This window comes from Ranitomeya variabilis, chromosome 4 (genome assembly GCF_051348905.1).
Source record: "Ranitomeya variabilis isolate aRanVar5 chromosome 4, aRanVar5.hap1, whole genome shotgun sequence".
NCBI lineage: Eukaryota > Metazoa > Chordata > Amphibia > Anura > Dendrobatidae > Ranitomeya > Ranitomeya variabilis.
The window spans coordinates 94,711,016-94,729,685 of record NC_135235.1 but is presented as its reverse complement, the minus strand read 5'-3'; the positions used below and the strand labels follow the sequence as shown (position 1 = coordinate 94,729,685).

The 18,670-nt window shown below is 42.4% G+C and overlaps 1 protein-coding gene across 1 annotated transcript in view; it reads left to right on the top strand.

Annotated features, from left to right (window-relative positions):
* Positions 1-10,107, top strand: part of SLC16A12 (solute carrier family 16 member 12) — a 90,419-nt gene extending 80,312 nt beyond the window's left edge. Inside the window, exons 5-7 of the mRNA XM_077258933.1 lie at positions 311-890; positions 7,031-7,290; positions 8,346-10,107. Coding sequence (XP_077115048.1) covers positions 311-890; positions 7,031-7,290; positions 8,346-8,569 — 1,064 coding nt within the window. The 3' untranslated portion in view covers positions 8,570-10,107. The remainder of the gene's footprint in view (positions 1-310; positions 891-7,030; positions 7,291-8,345) is intronic.
* Positions 10,108-18,670: the final 8,563 nt, after the last annotated feature.

The window sequence follows — 18,670 nt, the reverse complement described above, 5'->3', positions numbered from 1 at the left end:
TCCACTACAGCTTGGGGGCGCTAACTGCACATATAGCATTGATCTCAATGGGGACTGCTTGAATCTATTTGCTGTGAGCTCCCTCTAGAGGCAGCAACAGGTAACTGCTATGAATGTTACACCATCACATTATCCTTTTGTGACCCGTGTCTTCATTTGACCCCTTAGCATTCACATAGCTATGTGACCAACAATATTGTATTACTAATTTATGTTAAGCAACTTTAGTCTATAATAACAAACTGATAATGGAATAACAGTTTAAGTTATTTTTATTCTACTAAATAATTGATTTTTTTTTTTTTTCTAGGTGTTGGATTTGCACTTTGTTATAGTCCTGCTATTGCCATGGTGGGAAAGTACTTTGACAAGCGGAAAGCCTTGGCTTACGGCATTGCCATGTCCGGCAGTGGGATTGGCACCTTTATATTGGCCCCTGTGGTACAAATGCTAATTGAACAATTTTCCTGGCGTGGAGCTTTACTCATTCTTGGTGGGTTTGTTGCCAACCTTTGTGTATGTGGTGCTTTGATGCGACCTATACTCCTGAAAGATGACTTTGCCCATTATTCACTAAAGCATAATCCAAAGGAGCCAAACCAAAGCCGCATTCCTTCCCCCAAATGCTCCCCTCTGAGCCAGGACTGCACTCACAAGAGTCTCTGCTACTGCTCTCAAAAGGAGTACAGCTTTCTGCTGAAGCCAAACTTCATCATTCTCGCCATCTCTTTTTTATTCCTCGCTTATGGATGCAGTCCTCCGTTTGTCTACCTGGTGCCTTATGCTCTTAGTGTTGGTGTGAGCCACCAGCAAGCGGCCTTCCTGATGTCCATCCTGGGTGTCGTAGACATTGTTGGGAACATCACCTTCGGATGGTTGACGGACAGACGGTAATCCACTTTATTTAATTTTAGACCACAAACTGGCTACATAGTTATAGATCAGGTTTACAATACCCTAGTGAGTTGCTGTGTGTCATGTATAAATCTCCTCCATTAGTCCCCTTCTTCCATCCACCCCCTACCTAGAAAACAAAACTAAACCCCACAAGTATCTAATGGTGAAGGCTCCATTCACACTGGTGTTATTTGATACAGCTCAGGTCTTAACATTCAATGAAATGGCACCATAACTTGATGGACCCCATTATAGGTCAGTACTAGAATCTGCCATGATTTGCTGGGAACTGGTCGACCAAGGTATCATTGCTGCACATTGAATGGGAAGGATGACACTGCTGTGATCAGAACCTTGCATAATTAAATTAAAGGGATTCTGTCAGTTGGATCAACCCTCCTAAGCCGTCTATATGAGCATGTAGGTCATAGGAAGCTGAATAAAATGACACCTTGATATCTGCGATCTGATGTCTTATTCCAGAGAAATTCAAATTTTTCTTATATGTAAATGAGCTGTTCCGAACTAGTGGCTAACACTGATCTGCAGGAGAATCTGCTCCAGAGATTATTGGAAATAAAAAGGAGAGTTACCAGTGTGAGGCAAGTAATAACTGACAGTCTCATCTCCTGATCTACGTCTCACACTGGTAACACCCTCTTTCATTTCTAATAATCTCTGGAGCAGATTCTCCTGCAGATCAGTGTCCGGCCCACAGTCCTGAACAGCTCATTTACATATAAGAAAAATTAGGATTTCTCTTTAATAAGGCTGGTTTCACACTTGCGTTTTGATCTGCAGCGTTTTAAAAAAAAACGCAGGTGGTGAAAAAACGCATGTAAACGTGGCAAAACGCCGCGTTTTTTAGACGCATGCGTTTTTGCATGCAGAAAAAAACGCGGCGTTTTTCCGCGTTTACATGCATTTTTTTCCTGCGTTTGCGTTTTTTAAACGCATGCTGAGAAGTGTGTGACAGCTGCCAATCATCAAAATCAACTAGAAAACCCACTATAAACAGAAATAGCTAGGGTTAGGGTTAGGATCCCTAGTAACCCTAGGGATCCTAACCCTAACCCTAGGGATCCTAACCCTAACCCTAGGGATCCTAACCCTAACCCTAAGGGTTAGGATCCTAACCCTAACTCTAACCCAACCCTAACCATAGGGATCCTAACCCTAACCCTAAGGGTTAGGATCCTAACCCTAACCCTAAGGGTTAGGGTTAGGATCCCTAGGGTTAGGGTTAGGGTTAGGATCCCTAGGGTTACTAGGGATCCTAACCTTAGGGTTAGGATCCCTAGTAACGTTAGGGTTTTCTTGTTTTTTCTTGTGTTTAGTTTTAGGGTTAGGGTTAGGATTTTCTTGTTTTTTCTTGTGTTTAGGGTTAGGGTTAGGGTTAGGGTTTTCTTGTTTTTTCTTGTTTTTACTTGTGTTTTTCTATAAAAACGCATGCGTTTTTAACGCAAGCAAACGCATGTGCTTAAAAACGCATGCGTTTACATAGACAGCAATACATTTTTTTTCCGCGAATAAACGCATGTGTTTTTTTGCGGCAAAAAAACGCCGCTAAAAATTACTACAGGTTGCATTTCTGCAACTAAACGCACGCGTCAAAAACCGCATGCGTTGCCGAAAACGCGTCAAAACGCATGCTAAAAAACGCATGCGTTTACAAACGCGACCAAACGCGTACAAAAAAACGCATGCGTTTTCAATGTTAAATATAGGGGGAAAAAACGCATGCGTTTTTTGTGCAAAAAACGCTGCAGACAAAAACGCAAGTGTGAAACCAGCCTAAGACATCAGATCGCAGATATCAAGGTGTCATGTTATTCAGCTTCCTATCACCTACATGCCCATATAGACGGCTCAGGAGGGACAATCCTACTGACAGATTCTGTTTAATTGCAATATGTACTCAAGTTACGTCCCTGTGGATAAGATATTTATTGTGCCAGATAGAGAAGTGTGAGAATAAAAAATGGCAACTCTTAAAATTGAAGATCATGAATACAATTAGAGCTTTCAAAAGCAACCGTTATTTTTTATTTTATTTTTTCCATAAATTAGTAGTTCACCTGAAAATAAACTTCCTGGACTGATATTTCGTTCTCAAAATTCTCAGGTAAAATCTGTCTTTAGTGAATACAGAATTTTCCTTTACTGAGATGACAGTTGCTGCTCATAAAGTTCTATGGAGAACTATAACTGTCACTTCATGTGAACTTGCATCGGAATGTCTGTTTCTGTCTCCTCCTCTTAGAATTTTAAAAGCACCAACTGTCATCCGTAGCTCAGTAATAGGAAGATCTATCATCAATATATACAGACTATATCCAGAATTTAAAAGAGAAAGATCTGTCCAGATGGAGAAAGAAGCAGATTTCTCTGATAAGATATATTACAAAGTTACTTATTTTCATGTGTACTATTGATTTATGAAATAAAAAAACTAAAACGAAGGTTACATTGTCATATTGATTCTGTGTACTGCTAAGTTCACCATATACTCTACAGCTTTGTTGTGCACAGGAGTTCTTGAAGTTAGTGAGTGACCACCTTGTTGTTGGCAAACTTATGTGCAAATTTCTATCCAATTGTTTTCAAAGCATGCTACAAAAAAAAAACTGGATCGGAAAGTCATGGCAGTGGTGCCATCTAGTGGTAAAGGGACACTTTACTAGGAGAAGTTTCATTAGTTTTACATAGAACATATACTGTATACTCCAACTGTCCCAAATTTGTAGGAATTCTCCTTATTTTTCGGAAACAGTCCTAGCAAATTTCCTGGATGAAAAGAAGCAGAGTTTAAGCAAACCCCACCCATGATTAGACATTTCGAGGAGAGACCTGGTCAGTTCTAGTTGGGCCCTGGTGAGGGACTAAAGCATCCCTAAATTACCAGCACCAATACTGGTGAAGGGGTTTTCTAACAATCCCTATCCATCAGCTCAGGAACTTTATGATCTAATATGAAGATCTGCTCTGAAGGTTTGGTTCCCAATCTGATGGTTCTGGAGCACACATGGCCAAAAGAGCCTCCTGGAACCAGTGGTCCCTGACACTTGTCGGGTTCACTGCGTGCTGACCCTAACTTAGAAAACAATGTATCCTAACGCAAGTGCCTGTGAAAAAGAATTGTCTATATCAAACTAAGATAATAATAATGAAGCCCCCAAAAATATCAGATTTCCATTTTCAATAAGGAAAATGAACATAGTAAAATGTTTTGCGCTCATTTCGTTTTATTTCTCATCAGAAAGTCCATCACTATTGGTGTTTACACAGCAAGACGGGGCCCTCTAGTGCCCTAAAATGGTATATATGCCACAGCTCAGATCAGATACAGTATCCGCTATAATTATTTTTAATTGATGAAATTATAAATTTTATATGAGTTTTATTTATTTACTTTTATTTTTTTTTTCATATGGTCATTGGTTTTCAAAAAAAATCAAAAAACAAAGCACAAAGCTGTTTTCTTCCAGTTTCTGGAGAAACTTGTACACATTATTTTATTAAAAATGTAATTGACATTATTTTCCATTCATAAGTGAGTGGAACAAAATCTTAATATTTTATTTTTGATTTCCAATGTGTCCATCAAAAAATATAGTCTTATCTGTTTTTTATTTCTAAAAAAAGCAAAAAAAACCCCAAAAAGTTAGCAATCCATGTTGGAGTAGGATGGAACAGAGCTACATTACCACACACAACACATGACAAACGTTCAACCATGTTCCTCTAAGTTATGATCCATTGGCAAATAAATTGTGCAGACACAATTTTTTTATCATTTTTTTTTAAAAAAACTGATCTTTGCTGTATACGTTTTTTTTAACATTTAAATGGAAAACGGATCAGTAATTAGCCATCCACTTTCTTCCATTTGTAACGGATCCAGTAAGCAAAAAAATGGATCAGTTACAAATGGTACATAAATGGGTGGCTGATTGACGGATAGGTTTTCCATGAACTGCAATGTTAAAAAAATGGCTCCAGCAGAGATGAGATTTGTAAAATGGATTAAAAAAATTGTCTGCAAAACTTTTTTGCCAACGTATTGCTGCTGGGTCCGATGGATCATTACTGGACATGTGAACATAGTCTAAGACCTCATTCAGATGTCAGTGATTTGTTTTTTGTACACAAAAAAAGGATAGAATCTTATCAATGTTTGGTTCATCAGTTTTTCTTGAATGCAAAGAGAAAAAAGTTTTTTCTATCAAAGGTTGTGTGCAAACAATGTCTTTTAGACGTCTACCTACCCGCTGAGTTCTACAGGGTGAAGATGCTCCAGGGCACAATGGCATCTTTTCTTCTGAAGTGACATTTTTTAGGCTTCTTTTCGGAGGTTACTTCAGTGTTTTGTTTTTATTCTTTTTTAAAAGGGGTTGTTCACTATTTTGACAACACTATCTGAACCCACACGTTTCCCCCCAGAAAAATATTAACAGACTCTGGTTTCAGCACTGGTTCTCCTGGGGATCACGTCACATTATGTCACACAGTCCCTGCGGTCAGTCAGTGCCGGCTTCACTCTCCTCTCCTACAGACATAATTGACATCCGGAAGAGGTCAGAGCTGCGGCTGCTCTCTCACTTCCTCCGGATGTCTTGATTTGTTATAAGGAGGAGAGAGTGAAGCCACAGGGACCGCGTGACTCAACAATGTCACATGAGACCCGGGAGAGTCAGTGCCGACACCGCAAGAAGAGCCCCTGCATCGGAGGTGAGTATAGATGTAATTATTTTACTGGAAGGAGACATAGGCATTCATATGGGTAATGGACAACCCCATTCATTTTTTAATGACTTAAGTATGCCCAAGACACTTTTTTTTAGTGGCTTTTATCTTTCAAAACCTGAAATGGTTAAAGGGAACCTGTCACCCCCAAAATGAAAGTTGAGCTAAGCCCACCGGCATCAGGGGCTTATCGACAGCATTCTGTAATGCTGTAGATAAGCCCCCGATGTATCCTGAAAGATGAGAAAAAGAGGTTAGATTATACTCTCCCATGGGCGGTCCTGCTGCGATGGGCGTCGCGGTCCGGGGCCTCCCATCTTCTTATGATCACGTCCTCTTCTTGTCTTCACGCCGTGGCTCCTGCGCAGGCGTACTTTGTGTGCCCTGTTGAGGGCAGAGCAAAGTACTGCAGTGCGCAGGCACTGGGAAAGGTCAGAGAGGCCAGGCGCCTGTGCACTGCAGTACTTTACTCTGCCCTCAACAGGGCACACAAAGAACGCCTGCACCGGAGCTGCAGTGTGAAGACAAGAAGAAGACGTCATCCTATGAAGATGGGAGGCGCCGGACCGGAGCGGACCGCAGCAGGACCGCCCATGGGAGAGTATAATCTAACCTCTTTTTCTCATCTTTCAGGATACATCGGGGGGGCTTATCTACAGCATTATAGAATGCCGATGCCGGTGGGCTTAGCTCAACTTCCATTTTGGGGGTGACAGGTTAAAAGAAGCTCAAAAGACTGAGCATATGAACAGCAAGTTGAACATTGCAGTGTAGATGATGATTCTCCTTAGCATTCACTAAGCGCTGTTTCAAGAGGGTTATGGAGGGGACCTACCTGAAAAAGATGTTGTGTGCACATATCCGGTCCATGAAGGACAGACAGAACACAAACGGCATCCAAGTGCTGTCCGATGTATATATATATATACTGTGTGTATATATATATATATATATATATATATATATATATATTTATATTTAGCCATACCTATACCCAGACCATTAATAGCGAATTTTATCAGTAACTCTGATCATAATTGGACATGTTTCCATGTTTTGGGGCAGACCGTTCAGTCCTAAAAAATAGATGGATGTATTGACACCCACATAGACTAAAATAGGTAGGAGTTTTGTTCACGAAAAGAACAGTTAGAATTTACGTGTGAAAAACTGACGTCTGAATGAGCCGTAACCCTGTACAACCCTTTTACCTTCTCTCTGAATTCTAATAATGTATTATGTAATTGATATTTTATTTTTTTTCTAATATAATATATTAATCTAAACATCGTAAAGCTAGAAAATTACATAATATCCAAGAGTTTTTTAGCATTCATAAATGCGATATTTAGGTTTTGATATATATTGAAATTTCCATTTCTTTCAGATTTCTGAAGAAGCACCGATACACATGCTACCTCATTGCTGTGGGACTGGACGGCCTTAGCTGCCTTTTCCTTCCGATTCTTAGGTGCTTTGAACTCCTTGTGCCTTTCTCTGTTACATTTGGTTATTTTGACGGAGCCTACGTTGCCCTGATTCCTGTGGTGACTGGAGATGTTGTAGGTACATCCAGCTTATCATCAGCCCTTGGTGTGGTGTTCTTCCTCCATGCAGTGCCATATCTGGTCAGCCCACCAATATCAGGTATGCTTAGATGTCCAGAAGCCTTTTCAGTTTTGTAGCTACAGATGTTCAATGATTTATGACTAGACTATATGGCCAAAAGTGAACACTTTACCATCCTACCTATATGAGGTTTATAGCCTTCTCATTCGGAAACCATGAGCATTAATATGGAGTTGCCCTGCCTTTTGTGAATATCATGGCCTTGACTCAGGCTGAAAGAATAGCTTCAGAGAGATACACAGCCTCTGGCCTGATATGGTGTATTACTGAGAAGGCTTTGCACTGCGGTTACATTCCTGGTAACGCTAGTCAGAGGTATGAGGCATTAGTCAGCACCTAGTCAGGCAAGTGTTTGATGTTTTTCGGTTGCTTTATTATTTGCTGCATCTTGGCTGAAAATAAAAGCCCCTCATTTCCTTTATATGGACGGTTTCCATCTATGTCACGGCCATGCCTCCCTACAATGCCCCTAGCGTATAACATTATCTATTGGTGTTTTTCACTTGTGATACAGGAAAAAAGCACATGTCTATGAATTTTACACGAACACGCAGTCTGCATTGAACACTGATACATGAAAGAGCCCCATAGACCATAATGGGTATTTTTTACAAATGGAACACTTACATGCAACACCGACGTCTGATTGTGGCCTAAAGGAGCACATTAGGAAAAACTGATAACTCTTCCTTGAATTTATTCAAAGGAAACCAAAGACATAATCCATGTGTTTTGCATTGGCTCCTAAGAGCTGGTAATAAACATAGGGATGAGTGGACCCTTCGAAGTTCAGGTTCGACCGACCTTCAACCTGAACCCAATAGAAATCACTGGGGACATGAACTTGGGAGCTGAAAAAAAATTCTATCTCTCTCCTCCCCGAACTGGAGCGTGTGTTCGGAGTTCCGCATCGGATGCTTAGTATCCGGTACAAACCCTAAACTTTACAGTTCGGGTTCGTTAATCTCTTAGACATAACAGCATATATAAATCTTGCATGTTGTGTTCAACTGATACTTTTTAGTGATCTGATTCTACAGGCTTCTAATTCTCCTTTTTTTTGCCTTGTGCAGGTTTGCTGGTGGACACAACTGGAAACTACACGGCAGCATTCCTCCTAAGCGGGTTTTCTATGATATTTTGTGCCCTTTTATTAGCATTTGCCAAACTGATACAAAGGTTAAAGCGCAAACGGCTGGCAATGACTGTGCCAACATCTGACACCAAGCAAGAGATCTGGACTAATGGAAATCTGACTTCTGCAGCCACCGAAGAGTGTAACCACAGGGAGGTTTAGAGCAACCTGTCTCAACGGACAGTGATTCCGGATGCCTGGATTTCTAGGAACAGGCAGAAAATCAGAAATCAACAATGCATTGGATTATGTTCTTCATTTTTAAACACCAGCCAGTATCTTTCAGACTAAGACTTAATATTTTAGAAATTGCACAATTTGAAAGAATTCGCCCGCTCGTCGATACGCCCATTGCATAGCAAATGCAGAAAAGCTGCACTTTATAAGGAACATTCTTGAAATTTAGATAAACTGGACTGACTTGCTCCTAAAATAGGAGTAGCTTTTAGGATATTACAGTATATTTTAAACTTGACACCCCATGGTGAGCTAGACCTATGTGGGTGTGCGATGGATCGATTTCTATGCAATTAAAGAAGATGGATTAAGAATGTTTTCTCACTGGAAAATAAATCTTTACTTTTTCAGGATGAGGACGACACAAAAACCAAAAATTCCGACGGTAGCCTATGCTAATGTATCATTTACTTTCTGTGAATTGTTCACCATTTCAGTAGCTGACAAGTGCACCAGCCTAATGTGCGCCCTGGTCCTAAAATACCACTACGGGGAGGTATAGTCTGGATATTGATTCATCTTTTATTTTTGAGGAGGATATATTTTAAAGTGAATCTACACCTTTTATGTTTCAGCTGCTGAAGACATCTGAGTCCTATGTACATAGGCCTGCTGGTCTTTGAAAGCTAAATTCTTCACCACCTTTATATCTTCTATAGGTTGCTGCATTCCTGAGAAATCAGCGTTAAAAACATATGCATTAAATGCCCTGGGCGGGTCCGAGCACTTCCCAAGCTTTTGCCTCCTGAGGTTCATCCCAGCCAGAACTAGTCTCCTTAGCTGGATTTTTGTGACAACAGGTGTCAGGCAAATAAATCAAACAGAGAGCTATCAATCAAGCTAAAGAGGCTGGTGTTGGATAGGGAAACAACTTCAGGAGGCAGAGGCTCCTCCAGAGCACTTGATGCCTAATTTGCATATGAATTAAAACACTGATTTCATGAGAAGGTAGCAACAGATAGGAGAAATAAAGGTGTAGATGGATTTAGCTCTTAAAGACCTGAATGCCGATAAATGTGTCTGTAAGAGCATCCCTACAATTACCAAATTTCCTTTTAAAGACAACATTTCCCCTTTCCCTTTCCCCTCTCATCCTCTTTTAATAAACAAACCCCTCAATTCCCAGCCTACTTACCCCTTTTCCCTTATCACTCCCCCCTTGTTAATTATAAAAGATTCAATAAAAATTTTGGGAAAAAAGAAAAAGGCAACATATTTCTACCTTCAGCCACCACTAGAGGGAGCTTACCGCATTGTTTCATTGTACCACGTACAGTCAAAAATAAGATGGCTCCCCCTAGTGGCAGTCAAAATATTATCCTTCCAATGTATGTCTTTGCAGTAAACTGCATAAAAATACAGAAGAATGGCCGCTATTAAAATATATCATGAACTTAATCAGCACAGAACTTTAAAGTCACGTTCTGCTATTATATTAGTTTAAAGGGAACCTGTCACCTGAATTTGGCGGGACCAGTTTTGGGTCATATGGGCGGGGTTTTTGAGTGTTTGATTTACCCTTTCCTTACCCGCTGGCTGCATGCTGGCTGCAATATTGGATTGAAGTTCATTCTCTGTCCTCCGGAGTACACGCCAGCGCAAGGCAATCTTGCCTTACACAGGCGTGTACTCTGGAGGACAGAGAATGAACTTCAATCCAATATTGCAGCCAGCATGCAGCCAGCGGGTAAGGAAAGGGTGAATCAAACACCCGAAAACCCCGCCCACATGACCCAAAACTGGTCCCGCCAAATTCAGGTGACAGGTTCCCTTTAAAGGGAATCTGTCAGCAGAGTTTTGCTATGTAATATAAGAGCAGCGTTGTTTGGGGACAGTGGGCCTGAGTCCAGCAATGTGTCGCTTACTAGACTTCTTGGTGCAGTTTTTATAGAATCCCTGCTTTCTCTGTTGTAGATGTATCAGTGGCCAGAATGTTAACCCCTTAGTAACCCTACCCAAACCATTGATTGACAGGTTACTTATAGTTCAATTCACAGTGTACATAGGAAGCTGTCAATCAGCGGTGTGGGCGGCATGTGAAACTCAGGCGTTGATAATCTCCTGCTGATAAAATATTGCTTGTATTGAAGGTACAGCACAAAGCCTAGTAAGCGACACATCCTTAGAATCAGACTTTCTCTTCCTAACTAGTGCTGCTATCACTGACACATTCCCTTTAAGGAATAATTTCACCCAAAATGTATATTTATATGGAAATAGCATATATTTATCGATAACTGGAATTGGGGTCAATTACCTAGAATTTTGAAAATCTTTCTATTCTCAATATTCAACCTAACATCCTGCTTGGATAAACAGAATCAGATTTTTGCTACCCCATGAGAGTAGCATGATGCAAGGGCAGAGAGCCTGATTCTAGTGATGTTACTTGCTGGGCTGTTTGTTGCAGTTTTGATAAGACCCTGTTTTATCTCTGGCATATCTACCAGTTCTCTGAAAGCTGAGCTCTGTATAACCCCGCCCACACCACTGATTGGCGGCTTACTGCCCATGTACATATAAAAAGCCAATCGTGGGATGGGCTTATACAGGGCTCATGAATATGGAGGACTACCAGCAGCAAGTCCACTAGTCCTCTAGTGTAATCTCCTACTGATAAATTAATGATTTTACCAAAACTATGCCGAGCAGCCTGGTAAGTGATACATCACTGAAATGAGAAAATCAGAAATCAACAATGCATTGGATTATGTTCTTCATTTTTAAACACCAGCCAGTGTCTTTCAGACTAAGACTTATTATTTTAGAAATTGCACAATTTGAAAGAATTCGCCCACTCTAAAGTATTTCATACTACTACCACTTTTCTAATGTGCCTTACTTTTATGAGCTGTTTTCATGCTGTCCTCTCACCACTACAAATTTCATCACTAAACATAACAGAAATAAGCTGTTTTTTTCGCATTAAAAATTACCTTTAAAATGTTAGAGGTCATTTGCCATTTTTCAGGGGGTAACTATGAATCTCTGTCTCTAAAGCTTGGTTTACATAGGGAGTGATGGATGGATATCTACAATTCACTGCCATCTGCTCAGAGTTATCCACATGAAGAGGAAGAAATGCATGCAGACTAGACTTTCACTGTGGCTGATGTCGGCGTAGCTTCGTGTGGTGTTTGCAGCAGAAGGCAAGAGATTAAAGTCCATGCACACCGCAATGCGCAAGGGTTCCAAAACTAACACCCCCCCCCCAGAAAACCTGTGAGCCATACCCCTTTGATAAATACCATAAAATTAACATATGAGGCCACCAAAATAAAAAAAAATCCCATATCTCTGTAACCGTATGGCAAATATCAAGATATTAAAGCAAGCAAGAAAGTGTGAGAATAGAACAGGTGGCCACTTTTCACCTCGATACAGGTCCTTATTATGATATCCTAGAGGGGCGCAAGGTTATCAACAAAGCATGAGTTTGCGATACTCTGTCTCGAGATGTCTATACAACATATTTGTGTGGCCACCCATTGATAGTAATATGTACTACCAGATGTCAAGAATTTTACTGCCATGTTGTGATGCAGTTTTGTGAGAAATTGGAGTCCTTTAGAACCAACTGACGTATATGTATGTTATTGCTGTGGTGACCATTTGTGGAGGAGGCTCAGGAGCTGAGATCTCTCCACATTCATCCGATGATGGCTAAATTACCGCTGCAGCGTGGGCCGGGGGTACTCGGGAGCCTGGCAGGCAGTCTATCAGGGATATCACAGTGGCAACTGCCCAGCACCGTGGCCCTGGCCGGACACGTGAAAGGAGAGTATTTACAGGGGATAATAGTCTATGGTTTTATCGTGACGCCAGCTGAGGTGTCTGGCCAGTGATGGCCAGCGCTGCATGAGGGTCCCCAGGGGATAGATGGCAATGCAGCAAGATGGATCACTCCCCTCAGCAGGAGCATGCCCCCTGGGCAATGATGAGAGTTGTAGTGAGCAGTGCAGCAGAAAGACGCAATGAGGTGAAGGAATTCAGTCTTTACCTTTACTGATGATGGATGCAGGTTGAATCCAGGGGTTCTGGTCACTAGGGACAGGGTCTGGCTAGTCTGGAAGCGGTTGGAGTCCGCTCCACTATGTGGGCAGAATAAGCCTTCCTTTCTGTGCCCAATGGTTTGGAGATTCAACAATTTAAGAGCTGATCTGTACTACGTGCTTGTCTATTCTGCAGCTGCTTCAGCCAGCATACATTGCGAACGCTGCAAGCTGTTCTCCCGGTCCCAGCTCTGAACCCTCTAAAATGTGGTGCTTCTAGTGCTGCAGGGGTGGCCAGAGAACCTGCAGTCCCCCAGTCTCCAGATTCTACTCTCAGGGTTTGCAATCCCTTATCCTAGGGTGAGCCTTCCTTCGCTCCAACCCCTGGAAGCTCGATGTGCTCCTTCTGCCCTTCCTCACAGTACACTGCACTACTCTACTCTTACTCCTCCCCCCAGCCAGAAGATGCAGTCACCCTACAAACTAGGGGCTTGTTCTCCCCTTCTGGTCAGGGATGGGCTTGTGTGTGGATGCATGGTTTACTTAGTGTAGGGAGCTCCATTTACTTTTAGACACGATACCACCACTGGTTAGGGAGGCGATACCATTGTGGAAGTGGGACCGCAGGGGTTACAAGCAGAGGTTGGAGCTGAGCTCTGATTTCTACTGTTAACCATTTAAATGCCCCTCTAAATCTGTAACAAAGGCATTTAAGTATTGCAGTTTCTGGTGCTCACTTGAACTGGCTCCCCTCGGCTCCTCGCAACACAATTACAGTGCATTGATGGGTTACCATAGCATATTCGGGTCTGTGAAGTCTCTGTCACTGCCATCTGAATTCGCATATAAACCTCAGCCACAGGTGAAGCCTCATAGGTGACTGTGATTTTAACTATATACTATGGTATTGTAATATACAGAATAAGTGACTGAACATTTGCAGGTTCAAATCCCCTAAGGGGATTAAAAAGTAAAGTAACAAAATGAAGAAATTAAAAAAATTAGAATCTCGCCTCTTTTCCAACCTAAAAATATAGCAATAAAAAAATCATTTTGGAATTGTGACATCCATAAAACTCCAATTTATTAAAATACACTTTTCACTAATGAAATTGCAACACTAAGAAGGAAAAGTTGTGAGATTATTATAGACCTGTTCATGATATAGAATTAAAAAAACATTGAAACGTAATTTTCAAAACATTTTGATTTACTAAGTAATGAGTATGAGTGCCATGCACAGGACTAGACACACAGTACACGCCTTGGATACTATCAGGTTATTAATGGCTGTCTGTAAAATATTCTGCCACACTGAATGAACTTGGTAAATCATCAAGATCCACTGCTGGCAGCTGTCTTTGCAATTGCCGAACTATGATGTCCCAGATGTGCTCAATTGGAGACTATTCCAGTGTGAAATTTCCTCATGAAGGCTTCTTCATGGCATCATTGTCACGTGGTCTGCAAAAGGAGACCAGAGGCTAAAATGGAGCAATGGAGACTGGATAAGTGGTTTATCCTCTTTAGTGAAAAGTCCTGTTTTTCTCTTGGATGCAATGCTAGCTGGAGATTGGCCTGAATACCATGTGGGCAAGTTCACAAAATGGCCTTCATAAGGGAACATCACACCAGTCCTTCTCCCAAGAATTATGGTGTGGGGTGGCATAACGTGCTGTAGCTGGACCCTTCTAATCTTTATTCTAGGTACTACTCAGCACTACATTGATTTAGTCATGAAACCAGTTGTATGGCCATTTCTTCAAAGTGGCCCAGGAGCCTTTTCAAAATGACAATGCCAGGCCACATGTTGCTGGTACTGCGGTGTGCAGTCTGCATGGACTAATCATGGCCTGCAGTGTCTCCAAACTTGTATCCCATTGAGCACATCTGGGACCTCATTGATTGGTAAACTTGATTATTTGTGTGCAAAAAGTGGTACTGAGAGTGGCAGAACTTTCCTCAGACAACCAATTAGGTCATGGATAGCATGCCTAAGAGATGGAGCAGCAGGTTGATGCAGAGCGGCTCATTTAGTTATACCAAGCAGGGGTTGCACCTCACAATCCAAGTGAAATTAATGATAGCTTGCTATGATTACCAACAGCCAGAATGGCGGAAAGTGAACCAATGGGAACCTCGGTGGTGCCAGCGAGCATGGCAAGTTGCATGGTGGATTGTTTGTGGGTAACAAACATAGTGCTAGCATAAAGCAAGGAATAACTAATGGATAGCCATGCCTTTCGACCCTCTCTATAAATGCAAAGTGGGGTAAGTGTTCCTGCTTCCAATAAGGAGGCAAAATAGGTGTATTATGAGGATGCTGTGTTCCCTGCTTGGCAAAGCTTTCATTTAGCGAATATCTGCCTGTAAGACGTGTATCGGCAAGGTTTGCTTTACGGTCCCCAAAAACCCTGTTGCTGTACCCCTGAGTGTGTGTGTGTGTGTGTGTGTGTGTGTGTGTGTGTGTGTGTGTGTGTGTGTGTGTGTGTGTGTGTGTGTGTGTGTGTGTGTGTGTGTGTGTGTGTGTGAAATCTGGGATTTTGCTGCTTATCCATTTTCAGGCAATAAGTGATATGATGGTATGGGGACCTTGTCTTTACAAGGTGACAAATCAGTGAGACCAGAATCCATTTTAAAAAGATTAAAACTCCATTACTGGAATTTTTCAAACAGGATTTCAACAATTGATATGCATTCTGTACATTTCGTCTTCATCATGCAGAGGCTCCTTCATTGAGAGAATTATATAAGACATTTCGATAGCATAGGCACAATTCAAGAGCACAGAGTACTTCTCACGCTCTCTAGCTCTGTTTCAACATTCTTTATCCTCCACCCCAATGGGTACCTTGTGTTCCTTCACTGTCAGATTAGAACTTCTCTAAATCTCCAGAACCGGTTTACATGCTGCCTATATGTAGCCCATTCCTTATAGGTGTGAGGTGACCAGGGTGGTAGTCATAGTGAGGGGCTGTTGTGTTCCTACACCCTGGCACCCGCAAAGAAAACATAATGTCCCGTCTGTTGTGTGATGTGGGAGTATTGCACAAAAGTCACGTTTGCATTTACAGATCCTGGTTATCCCATAGTCCCGACTCCGGATGATATTACACACTCAGGAACAGACACCGTATTCTGCTTTAACAATGCAACTTGGTAACAAACAATCCAAAGCAGTTTCAGTACAGTACAAGTTCATGTTTGCAGCCTGAGCTTTCCCTCTCAATGCTGGCTCCTCTAGCCTCTGAGAAGATTGTCCTGGCTCTGAGGTCCTCATATTCCTGCGCTCACTTTCCAGTACTGGTTCCCACTCTGGCTCCCCTTCACTGGGAGATGAAAAAGGTCCCTCTGTCCTGATTCGAGCCATAGGCACCAGATTCTCTATGGGATACCGTTGTACCAAGTGGCGGCCACCGCATTCTGCTTTTCCGATTCGTTCTGTGCCTTTCAGTACTGTGTGACCCTCTGGCCTGTTCTACCTTCTCTTGAATCACTCTCCAGAACTTTCTTAATGTTACAACTGTAATACACTACTGTACACAGCTCCCACTGACTGACAGAATCAGGAAGTGTCCCACTGACAAAATCACTTACTCTTACCCCTCCCAACTTGGAAATCTCCTTATTTCCTTAACTATTCTTAGACTGGCACCTTAGCTTCCAGACTCTATTGTGCCCCACTATACAAAGCCCAATACAATCCTAATTTATAGCTACCCTCTTATCTTATCCTTCACATCTTTAACTAATGTAGCCACAATAACAAAGCACACAAAATAGATGTAAAACCCATACACAATTGTAGGAGGATGGTGCTGTTATAGATAGTAAGGAACATGCTGTTACTTTAAGAGACTGCACCCCCTTGTCTGGCAGGATGGAATATTCTGCTTCTCCTCTGGGAAATACTGTGTGAATGAACTGGACTGTGCAGATGTCAGGGGTGGAGCCTGAACAGCGTGTGTGAGCTGAGGCTGCTGCAGAGAGAACTTTGTGCTGATAGCTGCAAAAGAGGAGAACTGTGTCCTGATATAGCTGCAAGAGAGGACCCCCAGCCTGTAACGCAGTGGACTTGTGAGATTTCAGACTTTTCCGTGTGCAGCGAGGGTGGCTGTCCTGTGTTAGTTCGAGGAGCCACAAAGATACCGAGAAAAGGATTAACAGTTTCCAGGAGCACCTCCAGGACCCAGAAGCAAGGAGAAGACCGCGTTTCACAGAGCTGGCAGAAAGCCGTGCGCACCACCGTACTACACTGTAGGGGGCCCCCCGGGACTGGATCTGAGTCCCCAACATCACCGTGAGTTTGTTCCTGTTTTGTGCACATGTCAGGGCCTAGTGTAGGCTTCAATAGTCAGAACACGGCAGCCGTGTGGCCTGCTTAGTAAAGGCCAGGGAGATTATACGTAGCGTAGCATCATTCTTTGTTTATTGTTTGCATTTACTTGTGTGACATATATTGAGTCTGTAATAGTTGGAGCACCGTGCTATTTTACGGACAAGCTAAAGAATATAACTCTTGCAAATTATCTTTTGCCATTGCATACCCCTGTTTGCATCTTCCTCATCCACTTCATTCCTTGCCTTCCAATAAATCTACCCTACAGTTTGTTGTTTGCACCTCATCTTGTGTACAGTAGTCTTCCTGCACCGTGGTGGTGCCAAACTATACAATTATACACTATTATAGTGTTAAAAGTGTTTGTTATTCTTTTATGCAAAAAAATAAAAAATAATTCCAAGATTAAACAGTAAAAAACAAAGAATACTTGCATGACATGGGGATGGCATCTGTGCGCTTTTTTTTCTTAGCTGGATAGATTTGAATGGGAAAGTTTGATGCGTGACTCAGATATAAGATGGACAAGTCTCAATTTTTTCTGACACTTAATATACACATACGTTATAAACTATAATGGGTAAGTGTTTCAAGTATAGAAAACATGGATATCTGAAGGAGACCTTAGTTGCAAAAATTTTTTTCAACATGGCGTGGGACAAGGGGTGAACCTAGCCACACTGCTGCCTGAAGCGAACTTCAAAACGGCGCCCCCCCAAACACATATACAGTACAGCCCCCCCTATAGGGCTCCCAGCTCATATACTGTCCCCCCCATACATTACATGAGTGATAACTATTGTACATTCTACAATAGGTCATAAATCAGACAGTATAGTCCTCCATACAGTATTCTGGGCACCACAGTGCTCCATACAGAATAATGAGCCCCATATATTGCTCCATACAGTATAATGAGCCCCATATATTGCTCCATACAGTATTGTAGGCACCGCACAGCGCCCCATACAGAATAACATGCCCCATATATTGCTCCATACAGTATAATGAGCCCCATATATTGCTCCATACAGTATAATGAGCCCCACACGATGCTCCATACTGTATAATTGCCACACAGTGCTCCATACTATATAATGGCCACACATGATACTCCATACTGTATAATGGCCACACATGATGCTCCATACTATATAATGGGCCCACATGATGCTCCATACTGTATAATGGCCACGCATAGTTACTCCTACACACGCGGCTGCGCTCCGTACACCTTGCACACACGGCTCCACTCCGTACTCACACGGCTCCGCTCCTTACACCTCGCACACACCCGGCTCTGCTCCGTACACCTCATACACACCCGGCTCCGCTCCATACACCTCATACACACCCGGCTCCGCTCCATATACCTCATACACAAGCGGCTCCACTCCGTACACCTCATACACAAGCGGCTCCGCTCCATACACTGAATACACACCCGGCTCTGCTCCGTACACTGAATACACACCCGGCTCTGCTACGTACACCTCATACACACCCGTCTCTGCTCCGTACACCTCATACACACCCGGATCTGCTCCATACACCTCATACACACCCGGCTCTGCTCCGTACACCTCATACACACGCGGCTCCGCTCCATACACCTCATACACACACGGCTCCGCTCCGTACACCTTGTACACATTCAGCTCCGCTCCGTACACCTCGTACACAAGCGGCTCCGCT